The 17,975-nt window shown below is 57.3% G+C and overlaps 6 protein-coding genes across 6 annotated transcripts; 5 read left to right on the forward strand and 1 right to left on the reverse strand.

Annotated features, from left to right (window-relative positions):
• Positions 1-878: 878 nt before the first annotated feature.
• On the forward strand, positions 879-5,362 carry VTP21DRAFT_9530 (uncharacterized protein; the record flags this gene model as incomplete). Its single annotated transcript, XM_069400497.1, has 7 exons — positions 879-1,142; positions 1,257-1,363; positions 1,423-1,560; positions 1,627-1,699; positions 1,788-4,495; positions 4,621-4,705; positions 4,793-5,362. 7 exons carry the CDS (start codon positions 879-881, stop codon positions 5,360-5,362), a joined length of 3,945 nt encoding a protein of 1,314 aa, XP_069254417.1.
• A 565-nt stretch (positions 5,363-5,927) lies between these two features.
• On the forward strand, positions 5,928-7,679 carry VTP21DRAFT_9531 (uncharacterized protein; the record flags this gene model as incomplete). The annotated part of the gene is made up of 3 exons (XM_069400498.1): positions 5,928-5,957; positions 6,097-7,432; positions 7,642-7,679. 3 exons carry the CDS (start codon positions 5,928-5,930, stop codon positions 7,677-7,679), a joined length of 1,404 nt encoding a protein of 467 aa, XP_069254418.1.
• A 250-nt stretch (positions 7,680-7,929) lies between these two features.
• Positions 7,930-8,869, reverse strand: VTP21DRAFT_9532 (uncharacterized protein; the record flags this gene model as incomplete). Its single annotated transcript, XM_069400499.1, has 2 exons — positions 7,930-8,639; positions 8,743-8,869. The coding sequence occupies 2 exons, from the start codon at positions 8,867-8,869 to the stop codon at positions 7,930-7,932; spliced, it is 837 nt and encodes a 278-aa protein (XP_069254419.1).
• A 981-nt stretch (positions 8,870-9,850) lies between these two features.
• On the forward strand, positions 9,851-12,075 carry VTP21DRAFT_9533 (uncharacterized protein; the record flags this gene model as incomplete). The annotated part of the gene is made up of 2 exons (XM_069400500.1): positions 9,851-11,737; positions 11,845-12,075. The coding sequence occupies 2 exons, from the start codon at positions 9,851-9,853 to the stop codon at positions 12,073-12,075; spliced, it is 2,118 nt and encodes a 705-aa protein (XP_069254420.1).
• An 805-nt stretch (positions 12,076-12,880) lies between these two features.
• On the forward strand, positions 12,881-14,692 carry VTP21DRAFT_9534 (uncharacterized protein; the record flags this gene model as incomplete). Its single annotated transcript, XM_069400501.1, has 1 exon — positions 12,881-14,692. One exon carries the CDS (start codon positions 12,881-12,883, stop codon positions 14,690-14,692), a length of 1,812 nt encoding a protein of 603 aa, XP_069254421.1.
• A 927-nt stretch (positions 14,693-15,619) lies between these two features.
• Positions 15,620-17,277, forward strand: VTP21DRAFT_9535 (uncharacterized protein; the record flags this gene model as incomplete). Its single annotated transcript, XM_069400502.1, has 3 exons — positions 15,620-15,790; positions 15,889-17,142; positions 17,266-17,277. 3 exons carry the CDS (start codon positions 15,620-15,622, stop codon positions 17,275-17,277), a joined length of 1,437 nt encoding a protein of 478 aa, XP_069254422.1.
• Between the last annotated feature and the right edge of the window lie 698 nt (positions 17,278-17,975).

Raw genomic sequence — 17,975 nt, forward strand, 5'->3', positions numbered from 1 at the left:
GAATAGATATATTCGCGTTGATTTTCCATCCCAAATAACCTGTCCAGGGCAGCTTGGTTTGCAGCCTTCTTGCAAAGCTCGAATCCACACCCTCATTTTCACGCTTAAAGTTAATAAAAGTGCAGAGTTTGCGAGGCTCTGCATGTGGGTCAATATGCTCGCGCCATAGCAATTCTTGAGGGAAGGCCCACTCGGGAGGGCGCAAGAGCAATTACGGGAAATAAATTGACTTAATTTCCCGACTTTTCTCCTCTTTCTTACATGCACCCCCTCTCCTTGACCGATCCGTCCGATTCTTACGCGACTTTTAGCGCATGGCAGTCGGCTTTCTATCTGCACAATCATGCCGAATCTATATGAGTTGCTATGTAGCAAGGGGAGAATATTAGCTACATTGGCATTGTGCAGCAAAAAGGAAATGAATGGACACAGGGATGGATAAAGACTGCCATGGATTAAGCCGTGCTCCGTGCAGAGTAGATGAAAAAAAATGGATTGCCTGCAGATGACGGCCCATACGGTCAATCGGTATGGATCAACATAGACGAGGCGGGTGGAAGTACGGGGGGAGGGGCATGTTATAGCTTGAGAGTGGGTCTGATCGTCAGCCGCTTCTTCCTCTTCTCTCGTTTCTCTCCCGCCGTTGCCATAGCGTCTTGCTCTTTTTCAATGGATGCCGCCTCGAATCAGGGCCTTGGGTTGAAGAACTGAGCCACACAAGTGGCTTCACCTCGATTGCTGACGTAAATATGAAAAACGGTGACTAGATTTTTCGCAAGTCCAACTTCGTCAGTTGACGGTGCTGAAGTAGACCCCGCACTGGTTAATTCTAAATCACTCACCGATCAACCCGATCAAGAGATTAGTCGAGTTCGCACATGGGTGTGAAGGGATTGTGGTCGCTGGTTGAGCCAGCGGCACAGAGTACCAAACTCGAGACTCTGGCGGGCAAGAGATTGGCAGTCGACGCCAGCATTTGGCTGCATCAATTTCTCAAGGCCATGCGCGATAAGGAAGGGAATCCTATGCGCAATGCCCACATCATCGGATTCTTACGCCGCATTTGCAAGCTGTTATTCTACGGTGTCAAACCGGTGTTTGTGTTTGATGGTGGAGTGCCCGAGCTCAAGCGTCGCACCGTGGTAAAGTACCCTCGTTCCCCTTCGTTGCTTGTTGAAGGGGGGGGGGACTGTCCCCCTCCCCTTTGCGTGCCTCTTCTAAACACGTATTTCTCTCCTTTTGTTGATCCATGTTAGACCGAGCGCCGAAGACGGCGAGCTGGCCATGTGAACAATTTGCAGAAGACGGCTGAGAAGATCCTGCGTGCTCAGCTGCAACTGCATGCATTAAAGTCCGCCGAGAAGTAAGTCCATTAATCTCAGTGAATTCCTTGATCAGGCCGTGCTCATATTGCACCTGTAGAAACAAGAACAATGACGCGTCTCCCCCCATCGCTGAGGTTATTACGGAGGAAGTCACGGCCGCGGATTTGAATTTGAATTCGGATCTCAAGCGGCAAAAGAAAGACGAATACGATTTGCCTCCTATTCCTGGAATAGAGTAGTCTATGCCGCTAGAAGCGTGATTAGGGGAGACTAGACACTGACGCTTGGCTTTCATGTTTAGGAACATGGCCAGGAAAAATGACCCTAGGTTTGCTTCAGAGGAGGAGCTGGTCACTTTTTTCGAGGATATCAAGGTTAGAGGATGGGGTGATCAGGGAGACAGGCTTCAGTTATATTTAAATGCCACTCTTTTTTCTCTATATCTTTTCCCCTCTCCTGTAGGACCATCATCTTGAGAATATCAATATCGACTCGCTCGACTTCCAGACCCTCCCACCCGAAATCCAATACGAGATCATCACCGAGCTCAAGGTCAAAAGCCGCCAACCTTCGTGGGCGCGCCTGCAGGAAATGATCCGCCACTCTCGTACCCCCCTCGACTTCTCCAAGCAACAAATAAAATACCTCGCCCTGCGCAACGATCTTACCCAGAAGCAGTTCAGCGTCACCGAGCAGACCAAAATAGCCACTTCCACGCCTCTGCGCATTGCCTCCGAGCGAAACCGGGAATACATGCTATTGAAAAACGAGAACGTGAAGACGCAGCTGGGATGGAAGCTGCCGGGACTGAAGTCGCAGCAGCAAAGCGGGAGCGAGAGCGCGAACGATGAGAAGGAGGTGGTGGAGTTGAGGAGCAGCAGTGTCGTGGGGAGCGAGATGGACGAGTGCTTACCGCGGCTGCTGCGGTTTGATGAGGATGAGGAGGGGGTGCCCGAGGTGGAGCCTGACTTGAAGGAAAAGCGCCAGGTGCTAGGAAAGCGGCTGATGCACGCCGCCGATTTACCCAAGTCCAAGGAGCAGCGCGCCAAATTGCCCGCGGCCCCCCTCGGTGCGGTGGACGAGGAGACAACCAAGGAGAATCGCCCCCCTTCCCCCCCGCCCAATTCCCTCTTCCTCCCGGGCGCCTTTGTCCGCGAAGCGGACCCTGCCCACCCCCCCGGCACCGCCGTGGACGACTCCTCCCTTGTGGATGACTTGTCGGCCTACGCTGACGAGAACGAGTCCATCGACAACATAATGCAGCGGTTCCGTCGGCTGGAGGAGGAGAAGAAGAAGAAGGAGGGAGGCAGGGAGGGGGAGGGGAAGGATCGAGGCCAGCCTCAAGCCCCGGCCATCGTGAAACCGAAGCCGCTGCGGATCCTATCCTCCCCGGACCGGGAGGTGGCGCTGAGGTTGGACCGGGAGGTAAGCTCTGACGAAGAGGAGACGCTCCAAGATCCGCGGCGGAATCGGCCGCGCCTTGTTCCTTTGGCGCAGCGCAAACCAGCCGCACAAGAGACGGCGCAGCCGTCGCAGCCGGACACTACCACCCCCGACGGACTCCTTGCCAGCTGGCAATCGCGCCTCCCGCCGGGGTTCTCTCGCGTCTACCCCGATCACGACGAACTGATGCAAGAGGCTGTGAGCGATGAATGCAACGTGCCGGAGTTAAAGGTGCGTCAGGTGCTGGCTCGTCGCCGACTCGAGAAGCTGCGATCCGACGATCGCGAGGCGGTGGGAGCCGTCCAGTTTTACCTCGACTTTCTGCAGGCCGTCTTGCAAATGAAAGAGAGCATGCCGGCCCCGGCCATCGAGGCCAGCCTCGCAGGGGGTGAGCCGGAGGAGGTGGAGGACGACGAGATCACTTCGGGAGGAGTTGACTTGAGATCCTCGCCCGTGCTCCTTGATACGTTGACCGAGGACGTCGGCCTGGTCCCCGAAGGCCATCCAAATTCCGAGGGTCTGGATCTACACGCGGAGCTTGGGGCCGACCTGGAGGGAAGGGTCCCTGTGACTGAAGTGGATGCTCCGGTGGAGAGGATGGACGCCCCTCAAGCTCAGCCGGCCATCAGCGTGAGCATTCCTGTCGAGCGGGTCAAAAGGTCGCCCCCCGCCCCCGTGCTCTCACCCCAGCTGAGCGAAGCGGAGGGCCGGTCTCCAGTGGATGCTCCCAGGGACGAGGAGGTCATCCTGCCTGTGGTGCTGGACTCCAGTCCCTTGTTATCCCCACAAGAGGCCCAAGGGGCTCATGAGTTGACACCGCGAATCCCCATAGGTGACATGCTGGAGGTGACGGAAGGTGGGATTGCGACCAACGGCGTTCTATCTGAGCAAGTCGCCCAATCTCTCGAGGAGCTGTCCTCCTCCGCCGAGATGCAGCAGCTGGAGTCGCCCTCCAAGGACTTCGTCGTCATCTCTGATGACGAGGACGTGCCCGAGGACTTGTCTGCGGAGAACACCGAGTTTGCACGCTTTTTCTCCGAGCTCAGCAGCAAGGACGCGTCCACCGTGCGCTCGGAGCTGGACCATGAGATGAGGCAGCTTCGTGAACAGCAGCGGCGCGATGCGCGCGACGCCACCTCGCTCACGGACCAGATGATAGCGGAGACGCAGGAGTTGCTGCGCATGTTCGGCATCCCCTACACCGTGGCGCCCATGGAGGCGGAGGCGCAGTGTGCTGAGTTGCTCCGGCTGAAGCTGGTGGACGGGATCGTGTGCGACGACAGCGATGTGTTCCTGTTCGGAGGATCGAACGTGTACCGGAACCTGTTCAACCAGCAGAAGTACGTGGAGTTTTACACGAGCGCGAACCTGGTCAACGTGATGCAGCTGACGAGGGACCGCTTGGTGGACCTGGCGCTGTTGCTGGGCAGCGACTACACGGACGGCGTGACGGGGGTGGGCGGGGTGACCGCCATGGAGATCATCCAGGAGTTCCCGGGGGAGGAGGGACTCCGGCGGTTTAGGCGGTGGTGGGAGCAGGTGGTCAAGGGGGAGAAGGTCGACGTCGAGACCCCCACCCAGCGAAGGCTGCGGAGGCAAATACAAAAGCTGGAGCTGCCGGATGCGTTCCCGGATCCGCACGTGCGAGAGGCGTACATGCGGCCGCTGGTCGACGACTCGAAGGAGACGTTTGTGTGGGGATTCCCGGATCTGGACGTGCTTCGCGAGTAAGTTTCCCTCCCCGACCCTGGAGGCAGAGGGGGTATGCCAATCCCCCACTGTGGCGCTGGTGCACAGCTCTGACACGCTTTTTCTCACCTTTATTTCATTTTGTCTCTTCTCTCTCCGATAGGTTTCTCATGGAGACGCTCCCTTGGTCACAGGAGAAAGTGGACGAGACACTTCTCCCGATCATCAGACACATGAATTCGCGAATGGTAGTGTTTGTCCAGTCATCTTATTTTATCTCATCTCATCTCATCTCATCTCATCCTGTATCTTGTTTATTTTTGGATGCTTTTTAGGCGGTACAAACCACTCTCGATACCTACGTGCTTGCCCCCAAGTCCAAGCAACACTCCAGCAAACGTGTACAGAAAGTGGTGGCGGCAATGCGCAAGAGAAAACGAAGCCGTTCCGTAGCATCGACCGCCAGCAAAGGCTCTGGCTCCTCCTCCTCCTCCTCTGCAACTTCTTCCTCCTCTGACGAGTCAGGGGAATCCGAGGGAGAATCCACACCGAATGTCGCCTCTAGCCAGGGGCCTAACCGGGGAAAGAAGCGTGGGTTTGCGTCGGGCAGTCGTCGGCGGGGCGCCGCAAAGAAGAAAACTCGGGGAGGAGCCAGGGGGGTGAATGGTGAGGCGGAATTGCACCATCCTTCTGCGGTGTTTGAAACAAGCACTGATCGTGCTACCCAGCCTTTTCGGGCTCTCGGAATGAAAGGAGGGAGGACCAAGAGTTCATCTCGGGATCAACTCAAAGGAGGGCGTGACGAGGTGTCAAAGGGCATGGAGCTTCTGCCGCCGGCCTATCCGGCGAAACCGCGGGCAAAGACCACCTATACCGGGAGGGGAAAGAGAAAAACCAATCCATGACGTCTGCTGTATTCACGATCTATCTCTTCTCCTTTAATGGCGCTGCTATCCTGCAATGTTTGCACGACAAGAGGAGGGGGGAAGAGGAGACTAGCTGTTGCTACCATACATATATATATATATTGTATATATACACCATCGATGTTGTTTTATGCTAAAGCAAAGAAGAAAAAAAAAATCTAAAATAAAGCGCTGGCTTCTCCTGATAAGCAAAGGCTGGCTGCACCAGGAATTGTGTTTCCGTTGGGGATCTCAGGCTTCCGGTCCACTTTATCTCATGTTAGCTCTCCGAATGAAATTTTTGAGTTCGCGTTCTGAGTTCGATGTTTACGATTTGAGGCAGGGGGCCAATCGATTGCGCAGAAGCCTCCATATCACTCTATTTCATCTTGCCTCACCCTGACCTTTGGTAGGATTTTTATTTACTTTGTTTCTCCGGTGAAAAGACCTCTTCTTCCCCCCTCTTCTTCCTCTCTCCCCTGTCTCTCGACTTGAGTCTCTCTTCGACTGCTTCTTTCTCGCTTTTTCTTTCAAACCAGGCCGTCTTTGATTTGCTATTGCCAACATGACCGTTGCCGCCTCTGCCGATGCTTGGGTAAGTGCATCTCGTCGCCTCGCTACGAGGCCAATTCGATAGGGCCCTCTGATTTAATATCCTCTAATGCTTGGGTTCTTCTTATTGGTTTTTTTCTCCCCCCTCCTCTCCCCTCCTTTCTGACATGGTCGGACATTAGAACTCATGCCTCAACACGCCTCTAGAGCAGGAGGACAAGGAGATCTACGAGCTCATCCAGAAGGAGATGTACCGGCAGTACAGCTGCCTGGAGCTCATTGCCTCGGAGAACTTCACCTCGCAGGCCGTGATGGAGGCCAATGGGTCGGCCCTCACCAACAAGTACAGCGAGGGGCTGCCCGGCGCGCGCTACTACGGAGGCAACGAGTACATTGATCAGGTGGAGGACCTGTGCCGCAAGCGGGCGCTCGAGGCCTTCCGCCTCAATCCCGAGGAGTGGGGGGTCAATGTGCAGCCCTACTCGGGCAGCACGGCCAACTTCGCGGCGCTGACCGCGCTGATCCAGCCGCAGGACCGGCTGATGGGGCTGGATCTGCCGAGCGGCGGCCATCTGACGCACGGCTACCAGACCGCCAAGAAGAAGGTGTCGTCGTCGTCGATCTACTTCCAGTCGATGCCGTACCAGGTGGACCCGCGCACGGGGCTGGTGGACTACGACCGGCTCGAGGAGAACGCGGCGCTGTTCCGCCCGCGGCTGCTGATCTGCGGCGCCAGCGCATACCCGCGCGAGTGGGACTACGCGCGCCTGCGCAAGATCGCCGACCAGCACGGGGCGTACCTGATGAGCGACATTGCGCACATCTCGGGGCTGGTGGCGGGCGAGGAGGCGCAGTCGCCATTTGCGTACTGCGACGTGGTGACGACGACGACGCACAAGACGCTGCGCGGGCCGCGCGCAGGTCTGATCTTCTTCCGCCGCAACCGCGGCGACGACCTGGAGAACCGCGTCAACCAGGCGGTGTTCCCGTCGTGCCAGGGCGGGCCGCACAACAACACGATTGCGGCGATTGCGGTGGCGCTGAAGCAGGCGGCGAGCCCCGAGTTCCGGCGGTACGCGCAGCAGGTGCGGGCGAACGCGCGGCGGCTGGCCGAGCACCTGGCGTCGAAGGGCTACAGCATCGCGACGCAGGGCACCGACAACCACCTGGTGCTGTGGGACGTGCGCCCGCAGAAGCTCACGGGCAGCAAGGTGGAGAAGATCTGCGACCTCGCCTCCATCACCGTCAACAAGAACTCGGTGCACGGCGACAAGAGCGCGGTGACGCCCGGCGGCGTGCGCCTCGGCACCGCGGCCCTGACGTCGCGCAGCTTCAAGGAGAAGGACTTTGAGCAGGTGGCCGAGTTCCTGCACCGCGCGGTGCAGATTGCGCTCCGCATCCAGGACAAGAGCGGCAGCAAGCTGATGAAGGACTTTGTGGTGGCGTGCGAGGGCGACGAGGAGATTGCCGCGCTCAAGCGCGAGGTGGAGGCGTTTGCCACGAGCTTCCCCATGCCTGGTAAGCATCCCGTGGGGGGTTTTTTTTTTTGGAGGTGCAAAGAAGGAGACGCCGGTGGGGCGGCGAGGAGGAGGAGAGAAAGAGGACGGGGTGGTGGGAGGTTTCTCTTTCCGTCCTTTGTTCTCCTTCTCCTTTCTCTCTTTTTTGGTGCTGTTGTTGTCTGATTCATCCTTCATTTTTGGCTGACCCTTTTTCCACACTCTATTTAGGCTTTGATCCCTCGAAGCTCCAGGCCCCGACTCACTAGAGGAGGGCAAGCTTTCCCTTTCCCCCTCCTCCCCCACAAATTTCCAAAACCAAGCCTTTCTATGTATAGAATCTTTCTTAAAGCCGCCGTCTACGGAAGAGGAAAAAGTTGGAGAAGGAAAAAAAAAATAGTTATATGCCATAGGAAAACTACCCAAAATCTCCCCATGTATGGAGGTGCAGATGCACCTGTTCTGTGACTTTGTTCTCTCTTTTTTTGTACGGTTGGACTTTCTCTCGTTCTTTTATTGTCAGTGCTTTAGTTCTATTCTTATTTTGTAAGGGGGCAGATCGGTGCTTCCTGGTAGCTTAGTAAACATTTTCAATTGGAAGCTGGAGAAGCTGGGCCGCCAGACAGAGAAAACAAAAGAGCGGGAGAAAAAGGGAAGCCCGCAGGCGGAAACCCCTCGGGGCACAAGCACCGCAGGGGGGCGATGGTGCATGCCTTGCAGCGAGGGCAGCCGCTGGCCGGGGGCGAGCTGGGACGGTGGAGGAGAGGAGGGGTGGGGCGGCGGAGGATCGATCGCGGCCCAAATAGAGTTTGACGTTCCATTCACAAACGCACGGGGGCGTCTGAAGGCAGGCGGCGAGGGGGAAAAAGGCCGAGCTCGCGCCAAAAGCGGGCCGCCGGCAGAGAGGACAGAGGGCGGATGATTCGCCTTGCAGCGGGCCGCAGCTTCCTCTTTCTCTCCCCCTTCAGCCCAAGCTGCAGCGTCAGGGCGGATTTGGCGCGGGATTTTCCTCAGCGCCCATTGGCAAACCGGACCCCCGCTTGCCCCCTCTCCTCGAATCGGTCGATCCCTGCCCCCTCCCTCCTTCCTATTCCGAGCCCCGGCGCAGCTCGGCTTCTCACGCACAAGACCACACCTCCACCGGGGGGGAGGCGGCCCACAAGCCTGGGCGAGGGCTGGGCGACCGTTGCAAGCGAGGGTGCCGAGCGCACCGCGGGCTCGGGCCGGGGCTGGACAGCGCAAGACGATCGTGGGAAAGGAAAAAAAAAAGCCTAACTTTGCCCGAGGGAGAGAGGGGAGGGCGAGATGAAGGCCGTCTGATCCGAGGCTGACTGAGGCAACTGCCCGTCTCAGCGGGCCCTGGGCCTCTGCTTCGTGGAGGGGCGAGGGCCGCCCCAACCTTCTCTACGGTTGGCTGCGGGAAAAAAGAATCCGCAAAGCGTCGAGCGCGCAAGCACATTGGGCCCGGCGCTGCTATGCAAGGCTGAAGCCTTTTTTTTTCCGCAGACGTGTCTCCTCTTTCTGCATGCACGGAGTAGAGCAAGTTTAGAATTCTGCGCTGAATTTTCTTTTCCGCCGGGTCAGGATGGGATTACGTGAGTTTTTTTTTTTCTCACTCTCGCCCGCGTCTGATTTTCAAACTCCCAACTTGCCACCCTAAACTCTCTTTTGCCACTGGCCAGAGGCTTTTTCTGCCCCCCCTTTTCCCCTTTCGACCGCTCTTCCTGCTCACCAGCTTTTCGCCTTTCTCCCTCCCCCGCGCGTTCTCCCACTTGCTTCCCCCCACGGCCACACCCTTCAGCCAGCGCGCACTGTGACGATGCCCAGCCTCTGACGCTTGATGTGATTGGGATAGGCTTGTTCTGATTTTCACGGATTCTCAAAACAAACGGACTCTACCACGCGATTGCTTCGGATCGCCCCCTAGCCCGGCGACATCCAGCGCTTCTCTCCCCTGCTTATATACCGCCATCGACTTCCACCCATCGCTTTCTAGCTATAGTTGGCCATATACCGCTTCGCCATCGCTATTCTCCCGCGCAGTATATATCGTATATACGTTCCATATATAAATACATATATTTTTGGCTGTCTCGCCTTCCCCTCTTCGCCTGTGCTTATTTTTTTTTTTTGCCCTTGGTTTATTGTACATATCCTGTTGCTGCCGCTGTCTCCACATATATGTTTTCTTATTCTTCTCTCACATCGACATTTCATCTATAAACCCACCTATAAACTGATATATATATCTATATATATATATCTATATACATACATATATATACCTATATATCCATTTCTCGATTTTCTTTTTCCCCCTCTTTGTTCCACCGTGGCCTTTCCTCAATCGGTCTCTTTTTGATTGCTTTACTCCTGTAGCGACTTCCTGCGCTGTTCTGAGTTTATCTCTTTGTTATTCCATTTTGCTCTAGTGCTCACTATGGACTTTTCATTTCCAGCTGATGCCTTAGCCCCGCAGGCCACCGTCGCTCCATTCGAGACCGAGGCGCCCGACGAGCTAAAGGCCAGCACCAACGAGTTCCGCGCCACGTTCTACAACCCCACCGAGGTCAAGCGCCGCCAGCGGCCCTCCAAGTCGCAGCTGCGTGTGCTCGAGAAATCCTTCCTAGAGAACCCGAAGCCGTCGTCGGCCGCGCGGCGCATCTTGGCCGAGGAGCTGGACATGACCCCGCGCCGGGTCCAAATTTGGTTCCAGAACCGGCGGGCCAACATCAAGAAGATGCGCGAGGGACGCGGGCGGCGGAGCAGCGGGTCGGAGACGAAGGGGGCGGAGGAGACCGAGTCCACCGACGGAGCCGCCGAGGGTGCCGAGCGGGGCGGCGCAAAATCGGAGGGAAGAGCGAGGGAAAGGAGGATGAGGGAATCCGCACGAAGGTGCGAGCAAGAGGGACGCGACGGTGAGGAGGAGGGGGTGGAGGAGGAGGATGAGGAGAGAGAGGACGACGAGGAAGCAGTGGCAGTAGTAGGGGGCGACGAGGAGGTGGAGGAGGGGGAGCTGGAGAAGGGAGGCGAGGCGGAGGGCGAGGAGGAGGAAGAGGCCGCTGCCGGCACAAAATTCGGATTAGACCGCATCGCACTCGTACTCGCATCCGCATCCACGTCTGCCCCTGGATCCATCCCCGGGGTCAAAGCAGCCGAGAGTGAGGCTGCACGCAGGAAAAAGCGGAAAAGGCGGAGAGACGCACGAGAGAGTGCAGTGCACTATGAAGCCGAGGAAGGAGGAAGAGGTCTGGAGCCGCATGCGCCGTCGGAGAACTTCGCCGAGAACGTGCAGGGGCTCTACCCGATCGAGTTGCGCGCCGAGTCGACCGAGGCTTCGTCGCCAGAGATGATTAATGACCTGTGCTGGAGGCCGCAGAATAATGCCGCCGCCGTATGGTCGCCGCCTCCTCCGGCCCACTCCTCGCCTCCTCCTCCTCTCTCCGCCGTGCCACCCCCCCTGTTTTTTCTCCCTTGGGAGGGGATGACGTACGGGGGTTGGCCGGGCGTGGAGCCCGAGGAGCAGCGCAGCCCTGACACCACGCCAAAGCCGCCCGCAAGAAGACGGTGCAGTCTTGGAAGCGGGAGCGGTGGAGGGGGCGGGGCAGGGGGGCCCGCGGCGGTCGGCGGCTGCGGAGGCGGAGGAAGGCGGCGGACCAAATCCGCCATCACGTCGGAGCGGCCGCGAAGGAGAACCCAGCCTCTTCAGCAGCCTCCGCCCCAGGCGGCAAGCACCGCCGCCGTCCCCATCGACGCCGCGTACCCTCCACCTCCCTCCTCCGCCATCCCCCTCACCTCCGCCGATTTCTACCCCAACCCGCGCGGCCCCCTGCAGATGCCCTCGCAGCCAGGCCCCCCCGACCCGGCTTCCTTGCAAGAATGCCCCCTCGCCTCGCAGCCTCCTCTTCCCCCGGTGCATCTCTGGCCTCCCCTCATGCAGCCCGCGGGCCCCGCCCCGTCTCCCTGGATGGATCCCGAGCACTCGGGCACTTTTGCCCAGCACGCTTACAGCCCCGAGATGTATCAGTCGGCCACCGCGGTGCACTCCGCCACTGCCGCCGCCGCCGCCCCCCACTCTACCCCCATCCCCTCCGACGTGCTCACCGATCACATGATGTCCCCGTGTGCGTCGTCCATGACCGATGCGACGACCATCGTGAACGATGCGATGGGCGGTGAAGGCCGGCGCAACTCATGCCCCGACGGGTTCTTGGAGGAGCTGCTGGGGCTAAGTATCCATCCGGCGACCACGACGGAGCAGAAGATGGTGCTAGCGCCCATCTCAGAGAGTGACCAGGATGTGCTGATGACCCACGCTGGCTACGTGGTAAGCTATTCCCCCTCCTCCTCTCCCTGGCTCGGCGATGCTGATACATGGACTGATGGCGCACTCTCCCTCCCCCCCTTTGCTCTCCTTCCCTCCCTTTCCCATAGCCTCTCCGGCGCCGGTTTTCCGTTCCACAGTCCATAGAGCAGCATTTTGCCAGCGTGCGCGATCCCGCCCTGGCCCCTTCCTTCGTGATCCCACCGTCCAGCTCCGACCTACAGCAAGGAAACCTGGACCAATATGGGGCGGGCGGTCGGGGCCAGTACGTCGACTTCCAGGGACTTAGCTCGCACCAACTCATTCGGGGCTATAGTTGGGACTCCGTTTTTCAGCATTGACACATCGCCCTATGACAGCTATAAATTCCATGGTTATAATACTATCCCCATCTATCTCTATCCCTTTCTATCCCGCTCTCTTGCCCTTTCCCTCTCCCCTCGCCCCTCTGTTACATAAATATACACATCTTACATATACCATTATGGTTCCTTTTGGTTTTTTTTTCCTCTGTCCCTCTGTTTATTGTGCCAAACACAAAAAAAGCTCTTTTTTTTTCAGTTGTTGTATATTTCATGAAGAATGCTATAAAAATTGCCTACATTTTTTTTTCGTGGGAAATAACCGTAATCTCAGCCCGCTTTTTATTTTTAATTCTGTGAGCATATTGGGAAAAATGCAGGTTTCCTGGTTTCATTCATAAACTTATTTCCAACGCGGTATGCCTGGGGATGCGGTAGCGATTCCGGGGGGACTATGTGGGCGGGGCAGAGGCAGGAGGGGGGAGGGATGTGGGAGGAAGAGCAGGGAAGACAGAGGAGGCGCGGCTAGGCCCCCGGATGCGGCCCGCCACCCCTCCCTCCCCCGTCCCCAACCGGCTAAGAAAATTGAGGAAATCATGAATTTTGGGTTCATCATTCTCGGCTTGTCTTTTTTGAGCCTCTTTGGATTTGAGGGATTTATGAAAATTATGCCCGATTTTCGGCGGGATCCTAATTTCCATGGTTTCGTGTGTCTCGTGTGATCCTTAGTTCCCCGCGTTTTTTCTTCCACTTTGAAATACTAGTTCCTTTTTTTATATTTTTTTTTCCCATCGTATTCACCCCTCCATCCCTCCCCCCCCCCCCTTCCATTCTATCCCATCCAATGTTATCCCTCACAAGACCCCTTGCAAGCCTTGCGCAGCGCAGTCTGTTGCATTCGCGCGCCGCCGCTGCCACCAAGACCACCACCGCCGCCGCCGCCTTTCGCGCGCGGCGCCCCCTCCCGCCCACACTATACCGCGGCTTCATTACACATAAGGGTGCCGCGCTCTCCAGCGTTGGGGCCGGGCAGCTCCACCAGCACCAGCACCACCAGCACACGAAAATTGAGGAGGAGCTGCATCAGAAGGCTCACATCGACTACGACAAGGTCAGCATTATCTGGAATCCATCCGTGCCGGTGCTCATTGAGCATGCGGTGGAGTTCGAGCCTGGGACGGTGCTGTCGTCGACAGGGGCGCTGTGTACGAGCTCTGGGCACAAGACGGGGCGGTCGCCCAAGGACAAGCGCATCGTGGAGGAGCCCGATTCGGCGGGCGACATCTGGTGGGGCCCCGTGAACACGAAGCTGTCGGACCACGTGTTCATGATCAACCGGGAGCGCGCGATCGACTACCTCAACACGCGGGACCGGCTCTACGTGTTCGACGGGTTCGCCGGGTGGGATCCCGAGCACCGCCTGAAGATCCGCGTGGTGAGCTCGCGCGCGTACCACTGCCTCTTCATGCGCAACATGCTGATCCGCCCCACGGAGAAGGAGCTCGAGAGCTTCGGGGAGCCGGACTTCACGATCTACAACGCGGGCGCGTTCCCCGCCAACCGGTACACCACCGGCATGACGTCCACCACGTCCGTGGCCATCGACTTCAAGCGGCGCGAGATGGTCATCCTCGGGACGGAGTACGCGGGCGAGATGAAGAAGGGCGTGTTCACGGTGATGCACTACCTGATGCCGAAGGCGGGCGTGCTGTCGCTGCACACCTCCGCGAACGAGGGCCCCAAGGGCGACGTCACGTTGTTCTTCGGCCTGTCGGGCACGGGCAAGACCACGCTGTCGGCCGACCCCAACCGCAGCCTCATCGGCGACGATGAGCACTGCTGGTCCGACCGCGGCATCTTCAACATCGAGGGCGGCTGCTACGCCAAGTGCATCGACCTGTCGCCCGAGAAGGAGCCGCAGATCTACGACGCGATCCGGTTCGGCAGCGTGCTGGAGAACGTGGTGTGCGACCCGGACACCCGCGTCGTCGACTACACCGACAAGTCCGTGACGGAGAACACGCGCGCCGCCTACCCGATCGAGTACATCCCCAACGCCAAGATCCCGTGCGTGGGCGGGCACCCCAAGAACATCATCCTGCTGACGTGCGACGCCTTCGGGGTGCTGCCGCCCGTCGCCAAGCTCGACCCCGCCCAGGTGATGTACCACTTCATCTCGGGCTACACCGCCAAGATGGCCGGCACGGAGGTGGGCGTGCTCGAGCCCGAGGCCACGTTCAGCGCCTGCTTCGGCCAGCCCTTCCTCGTCTGGCACCCCGCCAAGTACGCGCGGATGCTCGCGGAGAAGATGGCCCAGCACAGCGCCGACGCCTGGCTCATCTCCACGGGCTGGACGGGCGGCCCGTACGGGGTCGGGCAGCGCTTCTCGCTGCGCCACACCCGCGCCATCATCGACGCCATCCACAGCGGCGCGCTCTCCCAGGCCGAGTACGAGCCCTTCCCCGTGTTCAACCTCCAGGTGCCGAAGGCGTGCCCCGGGGTCCCCAGCGAGATGCTCAACCCGATTCGCGCGTGGAAGGACCAGGGCGCGTTCCAGGCTCAGGTGCGCAAGCTCGCCGGCCTCTTCTCGAAGAACTTCGAGCGGTACCAGACCGAGGCCTCGCAGGACGTCGTGAACGCGGGGCCAAAGTTCTAAGTTGGAGGGGCGTGAGCCGGAGGTGACTCGCCCCCCCCCCCTTTTTTTTGGTTGTCTACCAGCTTGTTTGGCGGATCGCTTGAATGATGGTGTGTTTGTAACTATACGCTTCCTCTAAACGCGCTTCTTTTCTTCTTCTTCCTTTGTTCGACTCTCAATGGATACAGATTTTGCCTCCTTATTTTTATATATCGGTTTTGAGATATACAGAGGGAAGTGAATGGGGATGCATTGTGTTTTATTTTTGAGAAAATCATGTCTTAGTAATAAAGAGCCACTTTATCTTCTTGGTCTCGAGTCTCCATGGAATGCAAGTTACTTTGCCACCTAGCTGGAAGCTTCTCCACATGACGGTGTCAGTTTCAACCGGACCCAAGTCAAGGCTATCGCAATGGTCTCGTGGTAGGGGAAAGCTTGGGGCAACGGTTTGGGGGGGGGGGGGAGGGGGGAGGAATTGACGGAAGTTGCCTCGTCGCATACACTTTTCTGCGGACAGATCGATAAGATTCGAATAGACTCCTGTTTAGGGTTAGGAATTCTGTCCTTTGGCATGCATAAGCAATTGAACCCCGCGTTATCAAATCAATCTAGCGGTAGGGTTATCCTTTGGCAATGATCCCACTAGCGTGGTAAGGACATCCGTTAGAAAATGGACAAAAAAACATTGCCGCCCTTCCTTCCATTTATCTTTGTTATATAGTTATATAGTTATATAGTCGTGTTTTATTTTTTTTATTATTTTTTTTGGTCTTGAAATCAGGATGTAGATTAGGAGAGAGATGCTGCGCCGCTTGGAAAGTCACGGAGTAGCAAGGCCTTGGGTTTTCTTGTCCCTTGGCAAACCTCCCATGATCTAGTTGAAATCCTGCCTCCTCTCACACTCACCCCCCTCTTATATTGTTAGTTATAGATCATCATTAATCTTGTATGGGCGCTGCACTCAGTTTCATGGGATTTGGCGCGGCCACGTCGGTGGTGACGTGGGCTGCAGCCTGCTTCTCGGGCGCTGCCTGCTCGCTCTTCACCAAGTCTTGCAACTGCAATAACTCGGTTGCGACCCGCGTAGGCTATGCCATCCTATTTCTTCTCAATTCAATGGTGAGGATCATCTTTCAGTTTGGCCCCGGCGATGCACAATACAGATAGGAGCAAGACATCGGATGCTAATGGGTTCTTTTTATATTAATCATGTTTAGCTGGCCTGGATCATGACATCGGACTGGGCCATCAAACAACTCCAACATATTACATACGATTATCTCAAGCTCAATTGCCCATCGGGCGAATGCTATGGGCTCCTTGCGGTGCATCGCGTCTGCTTTGCCCTTACACTGTTCCATACCATTCTCGCCTGCATCCTGATTGGGGTGCATGACAGCCGGAATAAGCGGGCTGCGATCCAGAACGGGTGGTGGGGTCCCAAGGTCCTCGCCTGGCTCTCGCTACTTGTGGTCACGTTCTTCATCCCGCACGGATTCTTCAGCTTCTGGGGAAAATATGTGGCGCTGATCGGGGCGGCGGTGTTCATCCTATTCGGGCTGATTTTGCTGGTCGACTTTGCGCACACCTGGACGGAGGGGTGCCTGGAGCGGTGGGAGATGGCCGAGAGCAACTTCTGGAAATATGTGCTCATCGGCGGCACCTTGTTCATGTACCTTGGCGCCATCACGCTCACCGGCCTCATGTATGGGTTCTTCGCGGGGAGCGGGTGCCGGCTGAACCAGTTCTTCATCAGCCTGAACCTCGTCTTCGCGATCCTCCTCACCGCCATGAGCGTCTTGCCCGCGGTGCAGGAGGTGAATCCGCGCTCGGGGCTGTCCCAGTCGGCGATCGTGATCATCTACTGCACCTACCTCGTGCTGAGCGCGGTGGTGAACGAGCCCAAGGACCCGAATGGGGGGTGCAACGGCTTTGACCAGCTGCATGGGTCGCGCACGACCTCCATCGTGCTCGGGGCGGTGTTCACGTTCCTGGCGATAGCGTACTCGACCTCGCGCGCGGCCACGCAGGGCAAGGCCCTCATCAGCTCGCCGTCTGGGGAGTACCAGCAGGTGGCGCAGGACAACGTGCCGCTGGTGAACAACCAGCAGCCCAGCGGCGTGAACGCGCGGCACGACGCCCTGGTGGCCGCGGTGGAGCGCGGGGCCCTGCCGGCCTCCGCCCTGCACGACGACGACGATGACGAGGACGAAACCGACGTGAAGGACGACGAGAAGCAAGGGTGCGCGTACAACTACTCCTTCTTCCACGGGATTTTCGCCATTGCGGCGATGTACGTGGCCATGCTGCTCACCAACTGGAACACCCTCGAGAGCGGCACGGAGGAGGACCTGGTGCGCGTGGGCCAGAGCTACGCGGCCATGTGGGTCAAGGTGGTGTCGAGCTGGATCTGCGTGGGGCTGTATGGGTGGACGCTGGTGGCGCCTCTGGTGATGCCCGACCGATTTTTGGTAAGTTGAAATGGAAATCGAGCCGTTGGCGTCTCCCTCTTTTCCACCCCTCACTATAAAGCTGTAGAAGATACCCTTGCTGACCTCTTTCTTTCTCTCTCCCCCCCAACTTTTTCGGTGCAGGAGTACTATTGAACCCGCGGTTGTCTCTCGTAGCTATTTCCGCAAGAATGGAGGACTCTTTTGTAAACCTTGAACCCCCTCTTCTCAGCACGTGTAGTTTTCTTTTTGTCCTATTTTTCATCTCTTTTCCCCCCTTGTAATACCTGCATGCCTATTGAAATTTATAAAGCGTTGAGCCACAGCACTCATCAAGGCGTAGCCCAGTCTCTATGTGGTGTGGAAGAGAGAGTTCTTAGGTGGGGGAGAGTGTAGATGGTTTGATCCCCTGACTGGGAATTCCCCTCCCTCAACCCTTCCTCCTCTCCCCTCATTGCTGCCCTTGTACTATTAAGTGGCATGCCAGAAAGTCAGGGAGAGCGAGTGAGGATGCCAGTAGGGTCTATTTGAAAAGTCCGTTGGACTGATCGGTAACGAAAATAATCCTCCCGTTCATAAGTATTAAAATGGAATAAGCGCATTTTGAAATTGACTCCGAAATCAGGCATGTCATTGCCAATGTGCACTCCTCGCCGACCTCTTCATGGGAACAGCAGCCGGTTGGAACCTGTGGCCCATGATCGCCATTGTATTACCGTTGCTTTGATGAATGCTCCATGTCGCCTCATCCGCTTCTTCCTGGTGGAGTCTCGAATGTGATGGTGAGCGAGAGTAGAAATGAAAACAGATTTATTATGTGACAAAGAACCTTGGGCCGGCCCCAATAGAATAGT

Source organism: Calcarisporiella thermophila, assembly GCF_041956535.1.
Source record: "Calcarisporiella thermophila strain CBS 279.70 unplaced genomic scaffold VTP21scaffold_5, whole genome shotgun sequence".
In the NCBI taxonomy this organism is placed as follows: domain Eukaryota; kingdom Fungi; phylum Calcarisporiellomycota; class Calcarisporiellomycetes; order Calcarisporiellales; family Calcarisporiellaceae; genus Calcarisporiella; species Calcarisporiella thermophila.